The sequence below is a fragment of the Rhodofomes roseus genome, assembly GCF_022264815.1.
Source record: "Rhodofomes roseus strain CIRM-BRFM 1785 chromosome Unknown C8Q71scaffold_4, whole genome shotgun sequence".
In the NCBI taxonomy this organism is placed as follows: Eukaryota; Fungi; Basidiomycota; class Agaricomycetes; order Polyporales; family Fomitopsidaceae; genus Rhodofomes; species Rhodofomes roseus.
The window spans coordinates 1,438,270-1,464,690 of record NW_025952960.1 but is presented as its reverse complement, the minus strand read 5'-3'; the positions used below and the strand labels follow the sequence as shown (position 1 = coordinate 1,464,690).

The 26,421-nt window shown below is 55.7% G+C and overlaps 5 protein-coding genes across 5 annotated transcripts; 1 reads left to right on the top strand and 4 right to left on the bottom strand.

Moving 5' to 3' along the window:
* Nucleotides 1-1,827: 1,827 nt before the first annotated feature.
* C8Q71DRAFT_742630 (AMP-binding protein) lies at nucleotides 1,828-4,415 on the bottom strand. Its single transcript, XM_047922859.1, has 7 exons — nucleotides 3,339-4,415; nucleotides 3,236-3,289; nucleotides 2,848-3,182; nucleotides 2,566-2,792; nucleotides 2,413-2,506; nucleotides 2,143-2,357; nucleotides 1,828-2,088 (listed from the first exon to the last, which is right to left on the bottom strand). The coding sequence occupies exons 1-7, from the start codon at nucleotides 4,018-4,020 to the stop codon at nucleotides 2,022-2,024; spliced, it is 1,674 nt and encodes a 557-aa protein (XP_047782442.1). The 5' UTR covers nucleotides 4,021-4,415; the 3' UTR covers nucleotides 1,828-2,021.
* Nucleotides 4,416-5,429: 1,014 nt separating this feature from the next.
* C8Q71DRAFT_433438 (uncharacterized protein) lies at nucleotides 5,430-7,478 on the bottom strand. The gene is made up of 8 exons (XM_047918514.1): nucleotides 7,256-7,478; nucleotides 7,144-7,197; nucleotides 6,995-7,087; nucleotides 6,440-6,941; nucleotides 6,155-6,384; nucleotides 5,700-6,101; nucleotides 5,602-5,650; nucleotides 5,430-5,544 (listed from the first exon to the last, which is right to left on the bottom strand). Exons 1-8 carry the CDS (start codon nucleotides 7,384-7,386, stop codon nucleotides 5,452-5,454), a joined length of 1,554 nt encoding a protein of 517 aa, XP_047782441.1. The 5' UTR covers nucleotides 7,387-7,478; the 3' UTR covers nucleotides 5,430-5,451.
* Nucleotides 7,479-8,929: 1,451 nt separating this feature from the next.
* On the bottom strand, nucleotides 8,930-10,995 carry C8Q71DRAFT_742608 (alpha/beta-hydrolase). The gene is made up of 5 exons (XM_047922858.1): nucleotides 10,934-10,995; nucleotides 10,311-10,870; nucleotides 10,239-10,252; nucleotides 9,333-10,174; nucleotides 8,930-9,236 (listed from the first exon to the last, which is right to left on the bottom strand). The coding sequence occupies exons 2-4, from the start codon at nucleotides 10,750-10,752 to the stop codon at nucleotides 9,422-9,424; spliced, it is 1,209 nt and encodes a 402-aa protein (XP_047782440.1). The 5' UTR covers nucleotides 10,753-10,870; nucleotides 10,934-10,995; the 3' UTR covers nucleotides 8,930-9,236; nucleotides 9,333-9,421.
* A 720-nt stretch (nucleotides 10,996-11,715) lies between these two features.
* C8Q71DRAFT_742605 (FAT-domain-containing protein) lies at nucleotides 11,716-20,546 on the top strand. The gene is made up of 32 exons (XM_047922857.1): nucleotides 11,716-11,953; nucleotides 12,006-12,138; nucleotides 12,186-12,730; nucleotides 12,795-12,992; nucleotides 13,018-13,023; nucleotides 13,051-13,151; nucleotides 13,211-13,404; nucleotides 13,456-13,571; nucleotides 13,622-13,694; nucleotides 13,748-13,948; nucleotides 14,003-14,240; nucleotides 14,291-14,735; nucleotides 14,789-15,031; nucleotides 15,084-15,695; nucleotides 15,748-15,851; nucleotides 15,905-16,184; nucleotides 16,238-16,983; nucleotides 17,032-17,142; nucleotides 17,195-17,372; nucleotides 17,421-17,693; nucleotides 17,746-17,935; nucleotides 17,989-18,152; nucleotides 18,200-18,400; nucleotides 18,455-18,610; nucleotides 18,663-18,800; nucleotides 18,850-19,093; nucleotides 19,143-19,390; nucleotides 19,441-19,960; nucleotides 20,017-20,103; nucleotides 20,154-20,219; nucleotides 20,269-20,374; nucleotides 20,438-20,546. Exons 1-32 carry the CDS (start codon nucleotides 11,843-11,845, stop codon nucleotides 20,451-20,453), a joined length of 7,044 nt encoding a protein of 2,347 aa, XP_047782439.1. The 5' UTR covers nucleotides 11,716-11,842; the 3' UTR covers nucleotides 20,454-20,546.
* Nucleotides 20,547-21,205: 659 nt separating this feature from the next.
* On the bottom strand, nucleotides 21,206-25,860 carry C8Q71DRAFT_433171 (uncharacterized protein). The gene is made up of 19 exons (XM_047918513.1): nucleotides 25,833-25,860; nucleotides 25,287-25,778; nucleotides 24,883-25,230; nucleotides 24,669-24,829; nucleotides 24,488-24,619; nucleotides 24,382-24,435; nucleotides 24,250-24,332; nucleotides 24,158-24,192; nucleotides 24,012-24,109; nucleotides 23,801-23,959; nucleotides 23,730-23,748; nucleotides 23,531-23,681; nucleotides 23,412-23,469; nucleotides 23,092-23,351; nucleotides 22,500-23,037; nucleotides 22,419-22,452; nucleotides 22,221-22,364; nucleotides 21,917-22,170; nucleotides 21,206-21,862 (listed from the first exon to the last, which is right to left on the bottom strand). Exons 2-19 carry the CDS (start codon nucleotides 25,579-25,581, stop codon nucleotides 21,410-21,412), a joined length of 3,276 nt encoding a protein of 1,091 aa, XP_047782438.1. The 5' UTR covers nucleotides 25,582-25,778; nucleotides 25,833-25,860; the 3' UTR covers nucleotides 21,206-21,409.
* Nucleotides 25,861-26,421: the final 561 nt, after the last annotated feature.

Here is a 26,421-nt window from a genome sequence, read left to right as displayed (position 1 = left end):
GTTCATAGGCCCCTTCTGTCGTAAACCCGTCGATCAGCAACTTAACGCAAAGCCAATAGCGATGCAACCGCACCCGGCGTAAACTCGATCAGGAGGACTCGGATGTTGCCATACAAGCATCATTGAGGACCGGTGATCATATCATAGAACGAGCACTCGAATGTATTTTTGACTGTCAGTGGATCCATCGAGCGTGAGGACGGCGCTGTCGGACGTGGAAATCAGTGTCATGAATAGTCTAATAGATCCCGGAAATTGTTCGTACCTGACATGTCCCGGAGAACGGTCCACATATATGGCTGGCATCGTGTCCCATTAGAAAGGATAGGACAGCATCGTCGCTTTTGGGCCGCGTACCTACGAACGACGGATTTCTCGGATTTCTTGGGGATACCACCTGTAACGCCGCCTAGCTGTGTGTAAAATCTAGATTCAAGTAGCCGCCGAGCATGATGTGAGTCTCCGGCTTCCTGGGTGGTATCAGAGCTTGCGCAGGCCGTCTACTGGGATGCAGAGGCATCAAGGCACATCCCTTCCTCAGTGACAAGTGGCAATTATGGCCGTCACGGTACAGTCGTCAATAGAACGGATATGCCGTGTCAGTATCCAGGCCGGTGTAGTTGATGAATGTACGGCGCAGACGTACGATTCGATGCCTCGCCTCTATGAATAGTCACCAGCAGTCGAGAAGCGCCACTGGTGGTTCGTCGCACGACTGGCAGATGGAACGGACGAGTGTGTTCCAGGGAAGATATGTCGTGCGGAGATTGGCTGAGGCCATACTATACACGAATAACTTGATAGGGATGCAGGAAGATGCGGAGGTCACCTATTACAACTATGTAGTCAGTAGTAGCACGCTCTGTGATCATCAGAGAAAACTGTACACGCGGCGCGGATATGCAATGACACTTGACAGGTCTTAGCAGGATGATCTACACCGTGGCGGTGGATGAGATCGACAGAGTATCGTCACGCTGTTGCGCATTCGATCAGATGTGCGCCGACAGCTACTTAGATGATGGATGAGCTTTATGAACATTGTGCTATCCCAACGTTGAACACGCACCATCCTGAGCTTGCACAACGAGCGCCGTGTAGTTGACATCAGCAACTTGAAGTACGAACTTGATGCACAGCTATTTCAGTCGCATTTCTACTACTGAAACCGATGAAGAAGTGTTCGTGTTCGGAGTTAAACCATTGGGCTCGGAGTCCACCTGAGGGATGTGCCTGAAGAGCGGACATTCATGCCGGCCGCCTGGCGCTCGCGATCTCCATTCTTCCAACCCAAGTCTGAGATACGGCGAACACATACATCACCATCAAGGTCAGTGTTGATGAACCTCGAAGACGCAGGCAGTTGGTAGAAGAGAGCAATATTCATGCCTGAGTCGGCGCTTTCACACACCTCGGGTTAATTTAGTCGGAGAGGTCAGTTTGCCGCATCAATGTTCAATTGAGCATCTTCGTGGCGTCGGACGGATCATAGGGTAGATGTGCACACCTTAGAGGAAATGGTGGCCCCCAGACACACGTATAGCGGCGTGGCACTTGTCCGAGCCAAGGGACCATCTGACAGTGCCCCTCTCATATTGGGACATTGAAGGCAATCACTGCGATGTGCATCAGTTTCTGAACCAAGGGTAATATGTTTACTACCTAGTAGTGATGACTTCGTGCAGGCCAAACTGACTGAGTAGCTATTAAGTAGTAATGCTATTAAGTAGCTGCTAAGGAACCCAACACGCTCTTTTTCTCACGCTCTTGCCGTTGCCGAGCCGAACACCACGCTTCGGAGACGGCCTCCCTTCCGGATCCCGACCTCCTCGAGCTCCTTCTGTGGACTTCACGAAGTTTCCTCGCCGTATGCCCAAGTCGCTTGAGTGCAGCATCCGGGATACAAGAACTCGAGAACGGGAACAATCGCGACTCGACACACAATAACGATAAGTGGCAAAGTACACAATATTAAATCTACATTCATCGCATCCCTACTGCCTGCCAGTGACTCATGGTATCTATTCTGCCGCTAGGTGTGACAGTACTGCCATGCTACGCAACGCGACCTTGTTCACCTTCCCGTTGCTGGAAGAGTGTCAGTGTACGTGGCTATCGTTTACGACAGCCTCAGTAACGTACCATGTCAGCGGGATCGTGTCCAAGGCCTTGAGCTTTGTCGGTACGGCATATTTCGGTTGCATGCGGGCCGTGGCTGCTCTCACGTCGCCTGGCGAGACATCACCTGGGCTGAAGAACCCCCACAGCTCGCCGTCGACGAGCAGCGCGCACGCTGCATCGACTCCAGGACAGGTCCGCATCGCCGCAGACACGCCGTCTAGCTCTAGCCTGAAGCCCTGCGACGCGACAATCAGCTTGCTTTGCCCTCGGTCCTTGGTGAGGCTAACCCACCTGGATCTTGACCTGGTCATCAATGCGGCCGAGGTGGTCGAGCTCGCCGTCGTCTCTCAGCCGCCCGATGTCCCCCGTGTTGTACATGAGCGACCTACGTGTGTAGCCCTGAGCACCGACGGTACCACCATTTTCGCGGGACGCAAGACTCACCCGGGCGTGCCGAAGGGATCGGGTTTGAACTTGCTCGCCGTGAGGTCTGCGCGGTTCAGGTACCCCTGCGAGACGCAGAGCCCACCAGCCCACATGAGGCCCACGGCTCCGCGAGGCACAGGCCGCAGGTCGTCGTCGAGGACGTACACCGCATTGTTCGGCGTGGGCGCCCCGACCGTCAGAGGGCTTCCGGGAGAGTGGCGGTGCATGGTGTTCACGATGGTCACCTCGGTAGGCCGTCAGTCGTTCGTCCGGGCCGTCGAGAGCGCCTCGAGAGCTCACCTCTGTCGGCCCGCAGGAATTGTAGAACGTCGCCTGTCTCGCCCACCTGTCCGCCAGGGCGACGGGGCAGGGCTCCCCCGCGGTGGCGACGACGCGGATGTTGGGATAGTCGGCGGGGTCGTGCTGCGCGAGTATTGAGGGCGTCGAGATGACGACGTGCACCGTCCGGAGGACCTGCAGCCAGTCTGCGCGACGCGGCCCGCGCAGGTGGAGCGTGCCGCCGTTCATGAGGCACCCAAGGGTCTCCCAGACGCACATGTCGAACGCTACGTTCAGGAGCTGCGCGACGTGCACCCCGGGGGCGATCCCGAGGTTCCCGGGGCTGAGGCATAGCACTTTCTCTCCGATGAGTACGATGCAGCGATGGAGGGAACGTTCTACTGCTCACAGTTGGTGACGTTACGATGGGACACTTTGACGCCCTTCGGCACTCCAGTTGTCCCTGAGGTGCGGTGAGTACACGTACGTCTAAGGGGTGTTCCTTTGCTCACCTGACGTGAATATTATGTATGCGCAATCAGATGGGTCTGCAATGTCTGTGATACCCTGCGAGGATGTGGGCTGTTCGTGCGCGTCCAGAATGTCCTCCAGAAAACAGTGGACACCGTTGATTTGGGCTGCGCGATGAACGCAAGCCCTCGACAAGAGGGTGCATGTAGGTTGTGCGTCGTGAATCACGGCTTGCAATGACTGGTCCGTGATCGAGTCACCGTCCAACGGGATATATGCGGCACCGAGGCGAAGGACCGCGAGGATGGCGACTATAGGGGGGATGGATCGCTGAATGACTAGACAGACTCTTGATCCCTTTCCAACGCCGTGCGCACGGAGAGTCTGCGCCACACGCAGGGACGTCTCTGCGAGCTCTCCGTAGGTTATGGTCTCACCGGTATGAGCGGTGACCGCTATGGCGGATGGATCACGGGCGGCATGCGCTAGGATAGCGTGGTGGATGCAGCGATAGGGTACCGGACGTTCCTCCCCAACGACAATGCTCGAAGAGGCGGATGAAGCCCTAGGAAGGTCAGCTAGACCTTTCTCCAACACGCTCTGTGGAACGTCTGTCTCCGCAGACGCCGAGGGGACGTCAGGCCACCGCCACAGCAGCATGGAGACGGTCCAGTCGACCCATGAACGATACACACAAAGCAAGTGCCCGAAGAGTAGTTTCATGTGCAGCAAACCTATGTCTGGAGCTGCGGCGAGGTTATTGGGGGGCGGAGACTCTGCGGGCTAGTATCGAACGAGGCGGTATAAAAGATCATGTACTTGATCTGTATACGCAGGTCTGTATCCCTCACAGAGGTCTCATACCCGTCGCCCTTCAGAACCCGCAGAAGCCAAGCTTGATGATATCCCGATGCGCAAGAGAACAAATGTTGCGGGCGAAGCTATGTCAGGGCACCACTGGTACTTGATAGGGCCTTCGTTTCGCGGCTCGATGGTGGGGCGCACGCTCACGGAGATACATGTCAACGAGGAACGTATAGATCAGCGGATTACTCTCCGTGGCATAATCGCCCGGCTTCCTCATCGAAGCTTTCATCAACCTGTAGGCTGTGACCGTGACGCACATACAGCCTTTGTGGCCGTCGACACATCGTCCGTCGTGCGTGGGCCACAAAATGAATCAATGTCAGATCATCGCCTTCATGGGAGGCATTTGTACCACTTCGGCGAGGGTTGTGTCAAGTTCGCTTGACAAAGCTCCGCCACTCGAGTCCCGAGGGACCGGCCCATATCTACTTGTACGTTCATTCGCTAAGAATTCTCGGACGTCTTGCAGAGCCGCTGCGAGTCCGTGAGCATGCATGCCGGCGATAGATCGAATCACCATGTGGTTCGGTGGTGGACTTGCCAAGGAGAAGTCACGCTGTGAGCTGGCGTGTCATTCAGGGTGTTATCGACGGGCCAACGACTATGTTGAGAATTGCGACACAGATCTTGACGTCGGCAGTTGATCGGAGTCGAGGGAGCGCAGCCGGCACAGTGCAGATGTCAGAATGGCGGATGTCAAATAGTAGTAGTGACAACACGAGACAGCGGCGGTTGTCAAGCGGCTCATTAGCATCATACATACAGTGTACACTCTCGATCAGATATTTCTGTTCACGGTCATCACTATTCCCTTCAGGTACAGCGGATCTACGGTCCAACTCAAGGAGTTTTGCCGCACAGCAGGCCCGTGAACACTGAAAGGAGGTTGTCAACGATTGCAGCGGAACGGCATCGGCGGTCCACCAGCCGATTGACGTCAGAACGTTTACTGCGTGATCGTTATACACTGGTTGTCGTCTGCCTTGGGTGTTCTGCCAGTGCTCGACATATTCCACTGGCAGGCTTTCTGCAGGATGAGTTGGAATCGGAGTCGATGCTACATTCTCGCCGGCAAGATGGAAACCCAATCTGCGCGAGTACTGCCAAAGTCGGCACATCGTATGCAAATGTCGGAAATCACGCATCATGCATCATGCATCACGCATCATGTTCGAGCCGCACCACATCATGTCGATTGCGCGGACTATTCTATTGGTCAATTCGATTACCATTTCCCAAAATAAGAATATGAAGGCCGGGACACAGCTTGCAACTCTTGGACGGCATCTATGCGACACTGGCAGTAGAGATCAAGCGCACGAACTCGAGAATCCTGCTCCCAAACTGCTCAAGCTGGCTCGAGTCCCAGACGTCAGCGCCCTGCATGCAAATCTTCAGCGTCAGACAGCGGTGAAGGACCCGTGAGCGAAACCTTACCCGTATCTGCATGTGCAGGCGTCCCTTGATCGTCCACGCATGCACGATCCTGCTGCACCGTCAGCGACTGCTCCTCCTGCGGGAGGAATGCGACTCACGGGCGGTGTGTTTCCCCTACACTATGACAGAATATCATATCGTCCACCGCGACGAGCGGATGCGCGTCGCCGGGGTGCTCGTAATAGTCAAGTTTGGCTATGCGGTCGATCACGCCGATGTTCGTCAGGATGTTCGCGGACTTGTTCGGCCACAGGGTAGGCGGCGCGACGCGCAGCGGCACCATCTGCGCCACGCGCGCGGTGAGATGCGGGAGGTGAGGGCTGGACAGGTACACGGCGTATTGGTCGCGCAGATGGCCCATGATCAGACAGAGCCTCTTCGCCGCGTCGTCTTCTGTGCGGAACACGCTGTAGGGCACCTTGATCCAGACCAGTCCAGAGCACGAGACGATGTGCGTGGCCGGCTCGTACGGGGGCACGAGGTGCTTCATCAAGGATATGCTGTATGCGAAACTCAGCGTGAGCAGGCAAACACGGACGCGGCGTGCACTCACAAGCAGAGGTCCAGGGTGACGTGCGCCTCCTCTGGCGACGCGACGTCGGGGTTCTCCGCGAAGAGCGCGAGGATCGTCGCGGCCTCGACGAGCTGCGTCACCGTGTGGCCCGTACGCTTGAGGGCGGCGAGGACCGACCTGGTCACGTCGGGCTCGAGTGTCTGCACAACGCGGTGCACTGTGGTGACGTCCTGGATGGCCGGCCGGCGTGGCTTCAAGCCGTGCATGGGCTATATGCGGTATCGATTACTCCGGGCGATATGAAAGATTTGCATTCACACTTACCACGGGACTCGTCATCTGGCTCTGCATGAACTGGACCAGCTTCATGCCCTCGTCGTCCCAGCCCTCCCGCGGCCCGGTCGCGATGATAGGATCAGCACAGAGGTTGCGCCACTCTTCTCCCCAGGCAAGGCTGCGGATGAATTCATCATCATGCGGTTGGACGATTTCGTCCAGCAAAGTCTGGAGCATCTTGAGCGTCGGGTGGGCGTCGAAGAGCGCGTGCGTGCCGTGGGCGAACAGCCCGATCGGGCCGGCGGCGTCCCGCAGGAGGAAGAGCTTCCAGTACTGGGTCTTCCCGTCGGAGAGGGTGTAGGGGAGGGGTGTTGTGACTGCGTGGTTGACGAAGTCGTTGGGAGATGTTGTGGTCTCGACCACGGACAGCGTGTCCGCGGCCCAGCGGCGCACCTCGTCGATCCCGGAGGCAGGAGTGTACACCCATGATCCCAGCTCCGGGTCGTGGATACCCTTCTCAATGGTGCCTCCGAGGAGGGGTGCGACGAATCTATAGGAGAATAAGTGTCATAATCAATAGCGATGTCGTATCGTGCTCCCTACCTGAGATAACATAGGCCATTCTTCAGTCTCTCTTCAACAGTGCCGATGCTGAGGCTTGTGTTGAGCGTGAAGCCGTGACAGACGTCGCCTAGACTATAACATCCTCCTGTCAGCAATGCCAGGTACTTCGTCTCGGAAAGCTACTATACCCGTCGCCAAACTCGCGCCAGGAAAAGATCCAAGACTCGGAGCCAACCATCGGTCTGCGAGAGTCGCCTTAGTATAGACCTCCATCTCTAAATGTCGTAGTATCGGACATACCTCGTGTACTGTACGCGAGAAGACCGCTGCAGCGGCGTCCACCCTCCATTTTCTGGAGCAGCCTTGAGCATGCCGGACACATCTGGAACTGTGCGAGGAGATGGGATTGTGGCTACGGGTGACCCTGGCATTCTCGAAGGCTTGTATGGTGGTGCAGGGTGACAGGGAATACCTGAGGCTAGTCATCCATGGCGATCCATCTCTTTGTACCCGGGTCCCAAGTACTGCAACTTTCGAGCAATGCCGTGTAGGTGAGACGACACGACCACAGCCTCAGAATCATGCCATGTGTCCTATCGTGTTCGCCACGCCGTGTCAAGGTCGCTGTCTGAACATGCCACGGGTCCCACGTCGAACGAAGATTGATGCGACGAGCCGGCGGAAGCAAACACAGCCATTGTGGTTGTGGATCAAAGTCATCAGACGCCCACGCGCCCATACCGCCATCAAGATCCGTCGGTGGCACGGTGCTGCAGAGCACAGGCGCCAGCAGATCAAGATCGCTCCGGCATCGTAGTACGCATCCTCCTCCGACAGACGAGGCTGGCGGATCCTCTCCCTGTCTGCACAGTGATGACCCTTGATCTTGATACTTCCGCTCAGGTGCGACCATCAGTGATATTACTCGAGATCTTAGAGCTTGGACATACGAGGCGGCACGATCATGTCTCGTTGGGTTGGACACCATTAGTGTCGTCTTGAGTGGCAGATGAGCTGGGGCACACTTGGGTCGAGGCGGTGTCTAAGAAGAACATTTTGGGGACATCCATCGGCAGACATGGCATGACAATGCCCAGAATCACGTCCTCAGATACAGTGCGGAGCTACGTACACAGTGAGCAATCGGACCATCTCCCTGAGTCGGCGAACGCAGCTGTTGTGCGGTGTCTATACCGTTGGCATGCGTCGCTCATCTGCGCCCTGGGACCTGATCCTGGATATCCGAGTCCAGAAGCCATGCAACATCAGATCCCTACCCATGTCCTGTCATCACCGGCGAAATGCTTGAGAACATGATCTGCAGACACACATCGATTGCCAGCTTGATCAGACAGCTGTGTGAGGCACATAAGCTGAGATACCGCGTCCTTTGTCGGGTATTAGCGACCACATGCGGTGTCTCGGACCCCGAGGTCCCATAATACAGTACGGAGCATAGCTGACCGTTCGGCAAACGTCCGCGGACAGATCGATGCCTGGGTCGGATACATCAATTGTAAGTGTGCGGCGGAACGACAGTATATTTCTGAAGACCCGGAACAGCGATCCATAGGTTCCGCGAACCTGGGAAATCCTTGACTAGAGAAGGGGGTCTGACACGATAAGAGAGCGTGCCTTCTGTGCCTCATCATACCCCTGTTTTTTGATGGATGTCGCGTCCGTCCGAGAAGTCGAGGACCGTGTGTAGACCTCTCAGCGGGGTGGTCCATGTCTAAGTATACTATGCATCAACCTATGTGGCGTGCATTGCCATCTCCGAGTCTGGTCGCGGTGCGAAACGCACAGTTACTAGTATCACTGGCAAACACGATGCCTGGCAAGTGACGATTCGCTTGCCGGGACCGTCGTCTGGATCGAAAGTCGTTAGCTGATTCATCACGGGACACACACGCAGACAATTATGGTAGTAGACTAGAGCGCTGTCAGAGATGATTTACGCAGTTGTTAGATTGGGGGAAACCAACGCCGCGATTGCTACAAATTTCAATTCCCGTACATAGTGACATCAAGCCGAGCCGGTATTAATCTGGTTGAATGTCATGAGAGTCACCGAGCATTAGTCAGCATATCCACCCTGGGTAAGTACCAGTGCCAGTCTTGACCGCGCTACAATATTTCGTCTACGCTTCAAATTGGACCTGCGCTAGAACGACTGCGTGGACGAGGGCGGGCGTGCGCGTGAAGCGGGCCAATTAAAGCGGATGTATATTTGACGGCTTGCGCGACGCACAACGTTGCTCCACAGGGCAGCGGCCGAATGCTGACAAACCGGTTTTTAGCATCATTTCCAGCGACGGTACCCAGGGGACACATGAACACCCAGTTCAACACGAACGGTCCAGAAAAACATACACACCACAACGTATCGCGTACAGAGAGATCTTGCCCAAAAGAAAGCGACGACTCCGAGTCAGTGCCATTGACGAAGACCACTCAGACCAAGCATCATTTCTGAGCCGCCAACCCGTCCACCCAGCGCGCGAACGCCTCGTAGCCTTGGGTGCGCTCGGGCTCGTGCCACGCCTCCGTTAGCACGATATGCGTCGTATCCGGCAGCTCGACATACGCCACCGCGTCCCTCCCGTTGTCCTCCACCAGCCGGTCCCGCAGCACCTTCTGCTCGTCCAGCGTGTACTCCGCACCCCCGGCCATGATCAGCGTCGGCGGCATTCCCGCAAACTCGCCTGCAACACGCGGCACGCGGGCCCCGGCCGGCGAGATCCACGAATTTGTGAAGGCCTCCTCCAGCGACATGTTCCCCAGCAGCGCCCGCACCCCGTAGCCCTTGAAGAACCACTGCACGTAGTCCGAGTCGTTGTTCTTCTCCACCGATGACCCCGCGCCGACGTACGTCCGCCCGAAGTCGCCCGACGGCGACAGCAGGAACAGCGCTCCCGGCGGCGGGAGCATGGGCAAGCGGCTCTGGACGAGGTACCGCGTGAGGGCGAACGCGAGGGTGCCGCCCGCGGACTCGCCCGAGACGAGGATGTTGGCGGGCTTGAAGCCGACGACGTTCACGAGGTAGTTGTAGCCCGCGATCGCGTCGATGAGCGCCGCGGGGAACCCGTTCTTCGCTGGGAACGGCGCCGTCTGCGCCAGCCTGTACTCGATCTGCAGCGCCCGCGCGTACCCGTCCGCGTACTTGAGCATCTCGTCGCACATGTACGCGCTGTCCCAGCTCCGCGTCGCGTTCCCGATCTACACGCCAGAAAGAACGCGGTCAGCAATGCGGATGCTGCAAGGCGCACGACCGGATACTGACCACCCATCCACCGCCTGCGGTGAACAAAACGTTCGTCAGCGCGGGTCCTTGACCAGCACCGGACGGACTGACCATGCAGTTCAAAAATGACTCTTTCGTCCGGCCCCGCCCGCTGGCCGACCCGCCCGTCAGGGCCCCTCTGGCCGTACCACACTCCGCCGATGCGGGCGGGCTCTACGTCGTTGATCTTCGCCGCCGCCTTGATCTCGCCGCCAATGAGCGTCGGGTCGGGCTCGATCCACACGAAGCCGACGGACTTTGCGAGCTGCTTTGAGTCGGCCAGGAAGATGCCGATGGAGGTCTGGAAGGAGATTCGGAGGACCTCACGGATGGTGTTGACCTTGAGGACGCGGGAAAGGGGCCAGGACCTCCTCGGGCGCCATGCTGGGAGGAGGTTCGTGACGGCCCAGTACGGCGTGCGGACGAGGAACAGGACGAGGGCGGCGTAGACGATGTAGAGGGCCTTGAGGGGCTGGTGGCGATACGTGAAGTACGCTGCCTGAGGCGGCGACATGGCGAGCAAGGCTTCGTGGCGCTTGAAGCCGACGGCGGTGCGCAAGGTCCAGAGTTAAGCGACCCCGACATTCGCACCGCCTGCTCTCCCTGGGTGCGCCTTTGACGTGCGAAGATGCCTGTGATTACTGTCAAACCATAATCCGGATATAGGCATCTCATGCTGCCACGCGCAGACAGACCTGGGTTCAACGAATGAGATCCAGCGGCTTGAAGGCGTGGATAGGGCATGGAAGCAGAATGGCTATTCTAGGCTTGCACCATATCCGTGAAGCATCTGTTGGGATCAATTCACGCGTGAGGCACAGCAGATCGACTTACGCTTCGAGAGAACGCACTGAGCGTGTACCTGATGCCACAGTCGCTGATCGGGTTTCCTCCGGAAGGTTGACTCGAGCATTCTGGATATGGTTCGTAGCGACAAGGGTCTGTCAGTGTGGTTCTCATTGATCCGAAAACAGGAAGGTGTCACGATATAGAATGGTGCAGCAGGGACAATTGCGCAAAGACCTGGCAGAGCGCGAGAGGTGGGAGAGGCTTAGCTAGGTGCTGAGCACTGAACAGCCTGAGGTGTGTGGACCTTGACCATTCATTGGTCTCGTACTACCCATCCGTGTGGAGGTGGTGGGATGCGTCCACACGGATGGGTACGAGACCACCATTCATGCACTACAAGACACTGGTTTCGGATCGGCTATCAGTGTGAGGGTCAGATACGTATGAGGACCAGAACCTCTGCCTCGACGTTGGATGAGGTGAACGGTGCCAGTGCGCGAGGGTGCTTGCCCTTGATACAATCCTCGCACTTCCCCTTCGGCATGCCTCCCACTATGTCCATCCCCGTCACAGCTCCGGACTTGGACATTTCGAGTACAGTCCGAATCATACTACTAGACTGGCACCAGGCCGCTGGGAGGGTTCCTCACTTTTTGCTCATCATCAGCCCAGAAACGAGAAACGAGATGACCCAGGAATCGACGTAGGCAAGAAGAATCACGTGCCTCTGAGACCCGGATCGCGCGCCTGTGCGTAATAACCGCATCTCAGATTCTCTTGCTTGGGCTGCGAAGTGCAGCGGTGGACTCTCCCTCATGGCTTCTACCAGCGGCGCGCAGGTAGATGTGCTGGACCAGATCTTTCAGGGCCTAAGGAGCAAGAGTCACGATGTCCGATTGCGGTCCGCGATCGACCTGCAACGTTATGTGAGTATACTCCCCCGCGAGGGCTGCATCCCGGGCTGCTCACAGCTCCTAGGTATCGAACTCGGTCCACGACGCGTCCTCGGATGCTTCTGCCAAACTCTGGGAGGAGACGATCAATAGACGACTGTTTGACTTGGTTCATAGTCAGAACAATGTGGAGAAACTTGGTGGCATCCTGGCTATTGGTGAGTACGTGTTCCCTCGTCTAGCGACCTCTGACCAATTGCATCAGACTACCTCCTCAATGCCGAGGGCGAGGGTGCACTCGAGGCTCAACGGAATTTGTATCGCTTCTACAACTATGTCAAAACCCTCCTCCCGAATTCCGACATCAACGTTATGCTTGCCGCCTCTAAGACACTGGGTCACATTGCTGCTGTGGGCGGAGCTACATTCGGCGACCGCTGGCTCGACTATGAAGTCCAGGCTGCCATCGCATTGTTGCAAGCCGAGAAACAAGAGGCTGGAAGATACGCTGGTGTGCTTATCCTCAAGGAGCTCGCGCGCAATAGTCCGGCCTACTTCCACGGCTACATCGGGGATGTCTTCGACAAGATCCTTGTCCCTCTCCGCGACACGCGCGTCATCGTCAGGGAAAGCGCCGCTGAACTACTTGCGGCATGCCTGGAAATCATCACTTTACGGGAGCGACAGGCACGAAGTCCTTTCTTGGTGCGGATCTTGCAGGACGCTCAGATGGGTATCAAAATGGCTCAACCGGAGATCATCCATGGTTCGCTCTTGACGTACAGAGAGTTGCTCTTGCACGGAGGCATGGTCAGCGTGACTGCTTATACCGTAATCAACCTCATGTATGTACTGAATCCTTCCAATCACACAGTTTATGAAGGAGAACTTCCTCGATGCTGCTGCTTTGATTCTGGGTTTCAAGACCCATCGAGATGCCCTCGTCCGCAAGATGGTCATTACGCTCATTCCCACTCTTGCGGTATACGACCCACATACATTCTCGGAGCATCATCTACACCAAGCGATGGCTCATTTACTCACGCAACTGGACAAGCCTAATGAACGTTCAGTTGGTACATTACCGTTTTTTACAGTCGACTTCACAGAGCCCTCATGTTTCGGTAGCCTTCATTGCGATTGGACATGTCGCAACTGCAATGGGCAGCGAAATGAAGCCCTTCCTTGAGTCCATCATGCACCATATCAGACAGGGTTTGCAAATGCGTGGGTGCGTACATCGACATCGCTCTTCGTGATTTGGGACCGCTATCTCACTCATGCGAGCAGCAAGAAGAACGCCCCGTCAGAGGAGCCAATCTTCCAATGTGTTGGCATGCTTGCATCTGCAGTCGGACCAAACCTCACCAAGCTCCTGCATGACCAACTGGACCTCATGTTCAATTGTGGCCCCAGTGAACCGTTGAGACAGGCCCTCACCGCTATCGCCACCCACATCCCACCCCTTCTCAAGACCATTCAAGGTATCGTCACCCGCTCCCTGCTACTTCCAATGGTTGCTGACATACGTGAAGATCGGCTTTTGGATATGCTTTCCATGCTACTTAGTGGACAGCACTACAAACCACTCGGCGCACCCGCGTCTATCCTTCGGACCGAGTCTGGCTCAAAGGATGTCATTACCGCGGATGTGAGTGAACGTGTGAACGCAAAGATGTAGCGACGCCTAACCTGTTCCAGGGCGCGTCCGTTCAGAAGACTCCCGAACTCATCACGGTTGCCTTGGTTACGCTGCGGGACTTCGACTTCAGTGGTGCGTACGCTGGCAATGCCCGAGACGCTTGTTTGATGCCCTGGGTGTTCTAGGTCATACATTGAATGAGTTCGTGCGTGACTGCGTTCTACCATACTTGGGCGAGGACAACTCGGAGGTGCGGCGAGCAGCAGCAGAGACTTGCTGTCGTCTCTTCGTCCGGGACCCTATCGTCTACCAGGCGAGCAACCACTCCATCGAGATCATCAGCGACGTGATCGACAAGTTGCTCACGCTAGGAATCGCAGACCCAGGTACGTTATGTTCTGCGATAATGCATCTTTTCGAACCCTGAAGTCTTCGGATAGACCCGACCATCAGGCAGACTGTGCTTTCCTCCCTGCATGAGAGGTTCGACAAGCATCTCGCTCAGGCGGAGAACGTCCGCGCTCTCTTCATTGCTGTCAATGACGAGGTGTTCGAGAACAGAGTCACTGCCGTTGGATTGATTGGCCGCCTTGCAATGCACAATCCTGCCTACGTGATGCCGTCCCTCCGAAAGACGCTCATCCAACTGCTGACTGAACTAGAGTACTCGACCGTTTCGTAAGTGCTTTGTCAATACTGCATTATACTGGATTCACCTTTGTGCACAGTCGTGGTAGGGAGGAGTGCACACGGCTGCTAACGCTTCTCGTCGCCGCTACTAACCGCCTGATCAAGCCTTACGCAATCCCGATGCTCAAGGTGCTCTTGCCGAAGGCGAATGACCCGAACCCGACCGTTGCTGCAAACATTCTCATGTCCCTCGGAGAGCTGACGCGGGTCGGGGGCGAGGAAGTCCTTCCTCACGTTCCCGAGCTTATGCAGGTCATCATGTCAAGACTAGCAGACGCATCCCTACCGAAGCGTGACGCAGCGTTGCACACGCTCGGTCAAGTCTGCTCGAGCACCGGCTATGTCGTGTCGCCCCTCATTGATTACCCGCAACTCCTGCAAATCCTCAGTAGGATCCTTAGGACGGAGACGAAGCAGACCGTCAGGAGAGAGATCATCAAAGTCCTTGGTATACTTGGTGCTCTGGACCCGTATCGGCGCAAGGTAAGGATAGGCGGTGCCCTTGTTGCTCCTTGACTTGTTGAAACCATCCATAGATCAAGCCGGACGAGGAGGCAGTGACGTCGGAGTTGACGTCCTCCAACCTCGTCAACGCCGTTACAAGAAACTATATTGGGGTCAGCAATGGGACGGATGACTACTATCAGACCGTTGCGATCAATGCGCTTCTCGACATCCTGAAGGATCAACAGGCGGCGGATCGACATCACAAAGTCATTGAGGCGATAATGTCGATTTTCAAGACGCAGGGCTTGAAGTGTGCCACGTTCCTGCCTCAGGTAAGTGTAACGTGAATCTGCCTCTAGAGCGGGCCTCGATGATACTATCTAGATCATCCCCGCGTTCGCTGCTGTTGCAAGGACATCCGTCTCTCGAATCCAGGTCTTCCACCTAGAGCAGTTGGCTATCCTCGTCGGCATCATCAAGCAGCATGTCCGCAACTACATGCCTGACATCTTCGCGCTGATTACGGACCTTTGGGACAATGCTTCGTTGCATCTTCCTCTGGTGTCCCTCATCGAAGCACTGGGGAAGGCCCTCGATGCAGAGTTCAGACCATTCTTGCCCACCATATTGCCCTTGCTGCTCAAAGTTTTCGACAGCGAGCTGACTGAGAAGACCATGAGCACGCAGACCAAGATCTTCGATGCATTCCTCACCTTTGGCTCCAATATTGAAGAGTATCTGCAACTTGTAATCCCAATAATCGTGAGGACCCACGAGCGAACAGATGCATCTACATCGCTGCGCAAGAGAGCGATACAGACGATTGACGGGCTATCGAGGAAGGTCAACTTCTCCGACCATGCATCTCGTATCATCCATCCTCTCGTCCGTGTGCTGTCGAATGCGGAGCTGCGCAACACCGTCATGGAGGCACTCTGCTCGCTGGTCACACAACTCGGTTCAGACTTTGCTGTGTTTGTGCCCACTGTGAACAAGGTACGCGTCGACGCCATTCATGTAACGTGGTCCTGATGGCAATCGCTCGCAGAGCCTCATACATCATCGCATTCAGCATGCTCGCTACGACAACTTGATCTCCAAGCTCCTCAGTGGCGACAGACTTCCACAAGAAGCAGGGATACTGGAGGCAACGTTTGTCTTCCGTTCATCTTATCGGATAGGACAGTCGAGAATTCCATATACAGGGACAGCACGAAGGCGGTCGAGTTCACCGCGCCTGCAGAGGCAACTAAGATGGCCGTCAACCAGCAACATCTCAAACAAGCTTGGGATGTATCGCAGATAGCTGCAAGGGAAGACTGGAACGAATGGATGCATCGAATCACGGTGGAGTTCATGAAGGAGTCGCCTTCCCATGCTCTACGTGCATGCATGAGCCTGGTCGATGTTCATGCTCCTCTTGCGAAGGAGTTGTTCAATGCGGCATTCATCTCGTGCTGGGGAGAGCTCTATGATCAATATCAGGTTATTATCACCTTGAATTTCTCAATCTTATATTGACACGCTGGTCTTTGCAGGAAGATCTGGTCCGCTCCATTGAGTGCGCTATCACATCGCCCATTGCTCCCGCGGAGATCGTACATCGTCTATTGAACCTCGCCGAGTTCATGGAACATGAGGAGAAGGCCCTCCCGATCGAGAACCGGACGCTGGGTGAATATGCCATGAAGTTCCACGCATATGCCAAAGCGCTGCACTACAAGGAACTCGAGTTCTTTACCGAGACGTCTCCCACGATCATAGAGGCGCTGCTGAGCATCAACTCCAAGCTTCAACAGCACGATGCTGCGTGGGGCACTCTGCTGATAGCTCGCGAGCAGTACGATGTCAGCAAGCACGAAGAATGGTACGAGCGACTCGGGCGATGGACAGAGGCTCTCGGCACGTACGAGAAGAAAGCACGAGACGACCCGGACAACCTTGATGTCGCCATCGGTAGGATGCGGTGTCTGCACGCGCTCGGTGAATGGAAGGAGCTCGCGGAGCAAGTCGAAGAGAACTGGGCAAAGGCGACTCACGAAGACCGCAGGGAGATCGCGCCCATGGCCGCCGCCGCCGCTTGGTCCTTGAACGATTGGGATGCCATGGAGGATTACATTGCAACGATGAGACCCGACTCGGGCGACAGACCGTTCTATCGTGCAATTCTTTCAGTCCACCAGAATCAGTTCCCGAAAGCTATGCAACAGATCGCAAAGGCGCGTGATCAGTTAGACCCGGAACTCATGTCGCTTGTGGGCGAGGGCTACGGTCGCTCTTACAAGTAAGTCGCCAAGCATCGCTCAGTCCTCGTTCCTGAGACTGTATACAGCACCATGGTACGGGCACAAATGTTGTCCGAGCTCGAGGAGATCATCACGTACAAGCAATATGCCGACCAACCAGAGCGCCAGGCGTCCATGAGGAGAACTTGGATGAAACGGTAAGTTTTGATTCACATCCACGACGCAGCATCGCTCATGCTGCGTGCGCAGGCTGCAGGGGTGCCAGCCAGACGTAGAGGTCTGGCAACGCATTCTGCAGATCAGAGCCCTGGTCCTTACCCCGGATGAAGACCCAATCATGTGGATCAAGTTCGCCAACTTGTGTCGCAAGTCTGATCGCATGGTGCTTGCGGACAAGTCCATCAACTCACTCCTCTCTTCCGACAGGGTTCGTATGCATATCCTGTGATTGCTATTCACATCTGATATTGAACAGTCGTACCGTGAACAAATGAAGGCTCCGAACGCAGTCGTATATGCCCAGCTCAAGTACATATGGGCGACCGGCGCCCGAGAAGAAAGTTTGAGCTATCTACGCTCGTTCTGCGGGAATCTCGAGAGGGGTCTGCAAAACGGCGCCAACGGTCACACTCCAGATCTCATGAGGCTGAAGCCGAACGAGAAGCTGGACGAGATCTCCAGGTTACTCGCACGTTGCTATCTCAAATTGGGTGAATGGCAAGTGGCACTTAGGGACGATTGGGGTTCTGTGTGTCTCCTCGCTTTGTTCACGAACTGAGCACATGCTTACATCCGTTTAGCGAAACATCAAGGACATCCTGCACTCCTATTACCTTGCCACCCACTACGACCCAACATGGTACAAGGCGCATCATACTTGGGCTCTAGCTCATTTCGACGTCGTCGGTTACTTAGAAAGCCAGACAGAGGGTAGGACTTCAGAAGCACCGTCTGACAATATGGCTCTGCACATTACGCAGGCCATCAAGGGTACGTCGTATTCGCGCCCCATCCCAGACCACAGTCTCATGATGTGTGTACAGGATTCTTCACTTCCATCAACTTGCGGAATGAGAATATTCTTCAGGATACTCTGCGACTACTCACGCTTTGGTTCAAGTATGGCATACATCCCGATGTTAGCCAAGCAATGAGCTCTGGCTTCATAACCGTCGAGGTGGACACCTGGCTGGAAGTCATCCCCCAGGTGCGTGTAGTTGCCTATCATAAGTCACTCATCTAACTTCGGACCAGATCATCGCTCGCATCCAAACACCTATCGTGGCAATTCGTCGGAACATCAGTCGACTTCTCACCGACGTCGGGAAACACCATCCGCAAGCCTTGGTGTACCCGCTGACCGTGGCGTCCAAGTCCTCTAGCACAACACGCAAGAGTGCGGCAGAGTCTATCATGAATAACATGAGAGAGCATAGCGAGGAGATCGTCCAACAGGTATGTACCGTGCGTACCGTGCATTTATCATCGTATCAAGATTCATGTGCGCAGGCGAACATCGTCAGTCACGAACTTATCCGAGTTGCGATTCTCTGGCACGAGATGTGGCATGAAGGCCTTGAGGAAGCGTCAAGGCTCTACTTCACGAACAAGGATCCGGAGGGCATGATTGTGTTCCTGGAGCCGTTGCATAAGATGATCGAGGATGTGAGTAGCATGCTGTCTTGCTGTGACCGTCAGCTTAACGGGGTACGGCCAGGGTCCTCAAACGGCGCGCGAGACGTCCTTCCACCAGGTGTTCGGCCGTGATCTCCAGGATGCTCGTGAAGCGTGCAAACGGTGGCGAGTCTTCGGCGAGCAGAGGGACCTCGACAGGGCCTGGGAGATCTACTACTCTGTAAGTGAGCCCGCTCCCGATCACAGGATAGTGCTGATGTCGTCCACAGGTCTTCAAGAAGATCGAGAAGCAGCTGCAGAATTTGACGACGCTCGACCTGCAGTTCGTCTCTCCCGCACTGCTAAAGTCTCGAGACCTGCAGTTGGCGGTGCCGGGCGCCTATCAAGCAGGGCGACCGGTCATCACTATCGTCAACTTTGCCACGAAGCTAGTTGTCATCCAGTCCAAGCAACGGCCACGACGTCTCTCGCTCAGGGGTAGCGATGGCAAGGACTATCAATATCTTTTGAAAGGTACGTATTTGTCCGTGATATGCACTCGATGTTGCTCATCACCCTCCAGGACACGAGGACCTGCGTCAAGACGAGCGTGTCATGCAGCTGTTCAGTCTCGTCAACAACTTGCTTTCTGTGGATACGGACTGCTTCAAGAGGCATCTTCACATTCAGCGATTTCCGGTTATGCCGCTCGCTCCCAACGCAGGCCTGTTGGGCTGGGTCAAGGATAGTGACACGCTCCACGTCTTGGTCAAGGACTACCGCGAATCGCGCAAGATCCTGCTGAACATTGAGTATCGCCTGATACTAAACGTGAGTGAAGTCTGTGTGGTGTATTCTACCCATGCTGATGCACTTCGCAGATGGCGCCGGACTATGAGAACCTCATACTGCTGCAGAAGATCGAAGTCTTCGAGTACGCGCTCGAGAATACCACCGGCCAGGACCTCTACCGTGTACTATGGCTCAAGAGCGCGAGCTCCGAGCACTGGCTCGAGCGCCGCGCTACATACACGCGCTCGCTCGCGGTGAACAGCATGGTCGGCCACATCCTCGGGCTGGGCGATCGGCATCCATCCAACCTGATGCTCGAGCGGAACACAGGGAAGGTGGTGCACATCGACTTCGGCGACTGCTTCGAGGTGGCAATGCACCGAGAGAAGTTCCCCGAGAAGATTCCGTTCCGGTTGACGCGGATGCTCACGCATGCAATGGAAGTCAGCGGGATTGAGGGCAGCTTCAGGAACACGTGCGAGATCAGCATGAAGGTCCTGCGAGACAACAAGGAGTCTTTGATGGCTGTGCTCGAGGCCTTCGTATATGACCCTCTCATCAACTGGAGGTTGATGCAGGCTGATACTGTGGATGTCAGACGACCAGAGGGTATGCATGTCATATTTTTCGGCAACATGAATATCTGATCCTAGCATCTGTTCCAGAACCTGCCAGAGAAACGACGCGTACATCAGCATATCCTCAAGCCCCGATACGGAGGTTGCAGGCCGATGAAAATGACATCTTCAATGGTGCGTAACTGCTGATCGATACGAAACTTCAGACTTAGACTTTGGTACAGAGCACCAGGAGATTCGCAACGAACGAGCATTGTTCGTGTACAACCGTGTCCAGCACAAGTTGACAGGCAAGTCGCATACGTCTCGATTCATCGGGCCGACTAAACTCTATGCCAGGTCGTGACTTCAATCCGGACGTCTCACTTTCGGTTGCTGCGCAAGTCGACAAGCTCATCATACAGGCTACCTCGCTCGAAAATCTATGCCAATGCTTCTCAGGATGGTCCGTACATTCATCTTTCGCTGTCACACTACCGACGCTCACATCGCTGACTCTCTTCAATAGGTGTGCTTTCTGGTGATTGACTATAGGAGAAGTATTCGACATGTATCCCTAGGCTGGTGTGCTCTCTCGTCTCTAGGCTTGTCGCGCTGTTATTACGCTATGAATCATGGAAGTTCTTGTACCACCGTCTCTCTCACCCGCGTGCCTTACGTTGTTCCTGCATCTTTTCACGCCTGTCACAGACATGTAGCGTTCGCAGTGAGCGGAGTCAGGGTAGACTGGGACCGACAGAGAACCAGCTTCCCCAACCCGTCATGCGCGATGGTGTGCCGTACCCCGTACAGTTGCGTATTCCGGGCGCAGTTCGCATTGTCAACCTTATCGTTGGAGGATCATGTACTATGGTACGCGATGCCACACCAGGATATCGATCGCTTGTCGGCGTTGACCAGAGCAAAGCCATGCTGGAAGGCGACCGCATGTCGCCTTGCACATCATGGCCCACGCAGAGCGCGACGCATGCATCGGGCGTATGTCGATATTCTGCCGACGCAGGAGACCGCGACCGACCTGAGCACGGATGCGTACGCTTTTGAGGACATGAAGGCGACGTATGCAACATGATGGCAGGCTGGTATCCGTGTGGGAATAGTGGGCGACGAGTGGGACAGAGTCCACGCCTTGCAGTTTACAGGTTCTGTGGGCACGATGCACTGAGCACTGATAATCCATTACCGGGGCGTGAGGAATTCGAGTTTAAGTGTCCTGATCCAGGGGAGAACCCGCTCCCATTGGGTTCCGGAGGGATCTGGGAGAGTGTCGACCTATAGGACGAATGTGAAGACTGTGTAGCGTTACGTAAGCGAGAACGTGTAACACCGCGGAGAGCACAATTGAGCTGTCGTGCACTACCAGCCTTCTAAGCTGCTAGCTCGTAGGGCATACGGAGTGACTTTCTACTCTCTGACCTCTTGGCTTCCCGCGTTGTCATATCCAACAAGCTTCAGGCATGCTTGGGACACTGATCACAGTTCACCGTCCGCTATTCGATAGCAGTCCAACTCTCCGCCAGTAGGCGATCCACTTCCGAACATCGTCTTCGCCAACCTGCCGTACGTTCGGGTCGCTCAACGACGGAGACGCCCCCATAGCATTCGTCATCGCCAGATCCTGAGACCCTATGGCACCCGGCTTGATGATCGTCTTGAAGAACGGAAGCAAGCGCAACGCGGGGAGTGTGCGAAGCATCTCCACCTCATCGCAACCCGGATGTGTCGTGGCGGTGTTTCCCTTTTGCTCGAGCTTCGCAAGCCATACATCGAATGCGATGAGACCGACGCGGAGCTCTGCAGCAACGACTGCGGCGATAGAGTCCCACGGCACCGGGCGCGGATGTACGAGGTGAAGAAACCCGACCGGCGAGGTAGTCGTACAGAATTCTGCCACGGCTGTGGCTGCTACGTCGAGCGGTATCCAATCGACTGTCTGCAGTGTACTGATCAGATGCACATTAGCTTTGACATTCGTACGGCCACATACTCTGTCGTCTCTCGGGAAGCACCTCAGTATCTCCGCGCTCTGCACCAAGGCCGGGAACCACTCGTTGGAGTTCCATGACCCATCGATACCGCCGCATAGCTGACCGACGCGAACGCTCAGCGTCTGTAGCGACGTCTCCTTGCGAGCCCGGTATAGCATCTCTTCCGCCACCCATTTTGACTCCGAATAGCCGCTGCCTGCCGCGACCTCCGGCTCGATATGCCCTTCTTCGTGAGAACTGTCTGCGCGGACGTCTTTCTCATTATAAGCTGTGCAGTCCCTGTTATATAATCTGGGCACGTACCGCGCAAGACACCGATACTGCTCATGAACGTTAGCCGTGGCGGTTGGTGCATACCGCTCGATAAGGCGAAGTCGACAAGGCCGCGCAGACCCTTGATGTTGCTTTCGAAGGAAGTGAGGGATACATTGAAATCGACACGCCAAGCTAGAAAGCAACTGCTGAGTAGGCGCATCTCCGCGACAATACTGCCGCGCTCACCATTATGGACGATGTGCGTGACACTGTTCCTCATCTGCCACGGGTCAGGCCCAAGCAAATGGAGGTGCGACTGGAACACACCTCTTCGTACAGCGTGCCACTCGTCCCGAACTGCTGGGCGGCTAAATCGACCTCCAGCAGGATTGCTTTGTCGCCGAGGACGTCTGTCGGCAACCCGCGCTCGATCAAGGCCGCATTCTGGCGTTCACGCAGACTGATCCCGTCCTTCGAAGGCCTGTTGAGTGCGAATACCCTCGAGACATGCGGGTCAGAAACCAAGCGGTGCAGAATGTGGCACCCAAAGCTTCCAGTCGTCCCCGTGAGCAGGAAAACGCTCTTGTCCGCGTGAGTGTCATGATGACTGCGCCCCGTGCCTGGCTGATGTCGCGGAAAGGCTTCGCTGTAGGCTCGAGCCATGGCCCGCATTGCAGCCACACGAGCCTGCTCGGATGTATCGGTGTCGTTCGTAGACCCGGCGGCCAGCCCGGAGACATATACGGAGAGGGCTACGACGGTAGGGTGTTCATAAACAAAATCCCTGGTAATCTCTCTCGTCTCCAGCTTGGCTGAGTCCCGCAGCCCGCGCAGTATCGAGTTCCGGATCCATGTCGCCTGTAGGCTGCGCAGGCGACATCAGATATGCCAACTCCTTGTGACGATATACACACTGCACCTATCACAACCGTTTTGAAAGAAATCATCTGTGTCTCCTACGGCGTGCACCAGAACACGGCCAACAACGCGGCGCACAAAGTCAGTTGTCGAAAGGAGGTCCCACGTCAGAGGCGCGGGGATGTCCGACTGGGTGCTGTCATGGACAATCTCATATAGCCTTTCTATCTCCTGCGAGTAGTCGCGTAGGACTGGTTGGCGGCGCGGTGTCCCCTTTGCAGTGTAGGTGAATGGCTTCGCAAGGTCCGTGACCATGATCATCTACAGCCGTCTGTCAGCAGGCTGCCACCCACATCCGTAGAGCGTGAACTCATGCTGTACCTCCTTGAATAGCCGTGAGTGCTGCGGCGCGAAAGCATTCATTTGGGTGACGGTCGGCCTGATGACGTACAGTACGGCGTTGTGAGAAATTGCTAGGAAGATCGCATACTGAGACCTACCAGATTTTGTCCCGAAACTCGGCCAACTGCCTCTCGTCCAACGGCAGGGGTCTGTGATCCAGCACAGGATCGACAAGGACTCCCGCCTGGAACTGACCCCTACCAAACATGACGCACGACGCGATATGCGGATCTTGGTTCAATATGCTCTCTGCAACGCGTCATCAACCGCGCGTCCTTGAGCGGTCAACTCACTCACCGAGCGGCCCTGGATTCGTCTACCATTAACCGCGTCAGCGCTGCGAGGCAAACATTGATCCGTGTGCGCACCTTTTCTCCGGTACTGTGAATGATCTGTTCGTCCGTCCGTCCGTACACTTTCCAGAGTCCGGGCGTCGTTGAATGTGGGACGAGAAGATCGGACGTGGCATACGCGTCATGCCCATCGACCTGGGTGTTGATCACGCATGGATGACAGAACTCATTGGCCTAGCATGCGTCTTATGAGTTTCCACGCTCAGGGGGCTGATTCGATGCTTACGATGACTACGATCTCATAAGCATTATCACCAGATGGCACCATCCTCGTGTGGAGGAAAGACGATAGCTCGAAGTAGTCCCAGTCGTGGTTGCCTTTCTCTGTCGGAACATGAGCACGCGAGGACGAATAGCACAGCAGCCTCGTACCTGGAACAATAGGAGTGAGGGCGCCCACTTCCGTCCTGGCATGCAAATCGTCAATGACAGCCCCACTGGTAGTGGGTGAGCCCAAGACGTACGAGCCGTAGACAACCGCGATATCAACTCCCTGAGATCGCAGGTACTCTCCAACGTGCGGGTTCAAGGGGCCTCCGCTGTATAGCTAGTGCGACGAGTTAACACTGGTGCCAGTAGCGTTGCATGTGACGTACCGCGCCATCGCGCCCGGCTAGCCAGTTGACAGCCTCCTGGTTGCGGGACCAGGCCTGTGCACATCCAACATCAGTCGCGGTGATTGTCTCCCGTTGGGTGGCATACCTCGAGAACGGCAGGTAATGAACAGATGATATCGCTGCCAGAGGCTCTCGCAGCCTCGAAGTGTCCTTCCGGAGTTGCAAGCGCGATGGGTACCCCGGGCTCGAATGCACTCAAGACCATTCCGCACGACGCCTGCGCATGTCGAGTCAGTTCTCGTGCGATTGTCCAACACGAAACTCACCGCCCAGCAGATCATTTGGAAACCCATGGCATGGAACATGGGCAACACATGCACGGAGATGATCTTCCCGGTCAAATCGCGCTTGCCGAAGTAGGGTATCAAGCACACCTCCGCGAGTCGTCGGTTGGTGAATATGATGGGCTTTGGAAACGCCGTGGAACCTATGCAGTTGGGTGAGTATCCTCGTGAACTTTATACCCCTCTACCACTATACCTGATGAGTGTAGTATCAATGTATGCGCCTCCGGATTGGTGCCCTCGTCGTTATATGCAACCCAGTCCCTTTGGGGCGGTCGCTCCGCGTCGAATGAGAACAGCTCGTCATAGGACAGCAAAGAAGAGACACTCGGAAGAGGCGAAGAAACACCGCGTTCTCGAATCATTGCGAGCGCTTCCTGGACGAGGTGCACCATAGATTGCTCTCTCCCGACCAATATATGCTGTACGTGGGCGTGCTCTACCAAATGGGCAACTGCAGCCGCAGAGTTTCGCGGCGATATCGGAAAGACCACGTAGCCTGCACGCATGATGCTCAGTTCGTTGATGCAGTAGGGTATGTTGTCTAGCGCAGAGCTCGTCGTAAGCCAAACGGTGCCACATGCATTCTCGATGACATACCTGAGGGCGCGATAATCGCAATGACGTCGCGGGCAGTCCCCGAAGTCCATCCCAGGCGATCCCTGATGATCTGGCTACCGACATTCATAGCTGCAACGACTTCGGACCATGGGATTGTGCGGATGCGTCCATCGCCTCTGGCACACACGAACAAGGGGTGCATCGAGTTGTTCACTCCATTCCACTCGAAGAGTTCCGGCAACGAGAGACAATCGTCAAGTGGAGGTGGCCGAAAAGTCGTACTGGACCGAGCTTGCGTCTGCGGTATGACAGGAAACGCACTGTGACGTGGCATCGCTCGTAGTGGTGGTCTGCCCTCGAGTCTGTGGCTTGTATATGCAGCTCAGCACGCACGAGCTGGGATAGGGTGATTCCGAGTTGGACAGGTCGCACAGACAGAAGCTTTTGCTATCTTCTCTTGATACTGCAATTGATCTTCCGTCGAGGGAAAGGCTGTGTAGTCCTACTCCAGTTCCTAGATCATGAGGCCATCTATTTCACGCGTCTGTCTGATGGAGTTTAGAAGAGACGTACTGTGCAGCTTACTTGTCATAGATCTCGGCAGTACATAGGGCGCTCGCATGCGACAGTGCAAATAGTATGGCTTTCTGGGTCGGGGGTGTTTGAATTCATTGCGCGTCGTCTGACGCGTCGTTGGAAGAGGGAATACTTGAGCATGTGTATGGGCCGTTCACGATGTCTGGTGGGCCTAATTCCGACCATGGCATGCCCTGGTAGTGCCGCGCTGTAGCCTTTCGGACAAGACTCTCATACCTCCGCGAGTGCTTCGGAAGGAAGCTTACCATGGGAGGCCGGAGCAATGATAGCAAATGGGGCATACCCCATCACACGCAAGCTCCCAAGCTCCCAATGCCGATGCCCAGTGAACGCACTGCTGTCGTGATATACACAGGCTGGTGCGACGGCTGGTGAGAGGGAGGGCCGCCACGTCGCGAACACCCATGTTTTTGTGGTTTGCGACGGGAATGGCTCCTGCGGCAAGCCGAAACATACTCTAGAGGGAAATTGGCGACTCAGAGCGCGGCGAAGACACAGAACGGAAGCAGATGCTCGGATTCTAATTTCTGTCTCCGAGCTCTGGTTTGAGGTCCAGGCGCCCGGGCCGGGGCCCCGG

Coding starts and splice junctions, on each gene's coding strand:
- C8Q71DRAFT_742630 (XM_047922859.1), bottom strand. CDS start 4,020: ATGAAACTACTCTTCGGGCACTTGCTTTGTGTGTATCGTTCATGGGTC. Junction 2,507..2,565: donor GATCCCTTCGGCACGCCCGG/GTGAGTCTTGCG, acceptor CTACACACGTAG/GTCGCTCATGTACAACACGG. Junction 2,358..2,412: donor ATGACCAGGTCAAGATCCAG/GTGGGTTAGCCT, acceptor GTCGCGTCGCAG/GGCTTCAGGCTAGAGCTAGA.
- C8Q71DRAFT_433438 (XM_047918514.1), bottom strand. CDS start 7,386: ATGCCAGGGTCACCCGTAGCCACAATCCCATCTCCTCGCACAGTTCCA. Junction 7,198..7,255: donor TCTCGCGTACAGTACACGAG/GTATGTCCGATA, acceptor CGACTCTCGCAG/ACCGATGGTTGGCTCCGAGT. Junction 7,088..7,143: donor TGGCGCGAGTTTGGCGACGG/GTATAGTAGCTT, acceptor AGGATGTTATAG/TCTAGGCGACGTCTGTCACG.
- C8Q71DRAFT_742608 (XM_047922858.1), bottom strand. CDS start 10,752: ATGTCGCCGCCTCAGGCAGCGTACTTCACGTATCGCCACCAGCCCCTC.
- C8Q71DRAFT_742605 (XM_047922857.1), top strand. CDS start 11,843: ATGGCTTCTACCAGCGGCGCGCAGGTAGATGTGCTGGACCAGATCTTT. Junction 12,139..12,185: donor TGGTGGCATCCTGGCTATTG/GTGAGTACGTGT, acceptor CAATTGCATCAG/ACTACCTCCTCAATGCCGAG. Junction 15,852..15,904: donor GCAGGGATACTGGAGGCAAC/GTTTGTCTTCCG, acceptor TTCCATATACAG/GGACAGCACGAAGGCGGTCG.
- C8Q71DRAFT_433171 (XM_047918513.1), bottom strand. CDS start 25,581: ATGCCACGTCACAGTGCGTTTCCTGTCATACCGCAGACGCAAGCTCGG. Junction 23,038..23,091: donor TTTCAAAACGGTTGTGATAG/GTGCAGTGTGTA, acceptor TCGCCTGCGCAG/CCTACAGGCGACATGGATCC. Junction 21,863..21,916: donor GCTTCCCGAGAGACGACAGA/GTATGTGGCCGT, acceptor AGTACACTGCAG/ACAGTCGATTGGATACCGCT.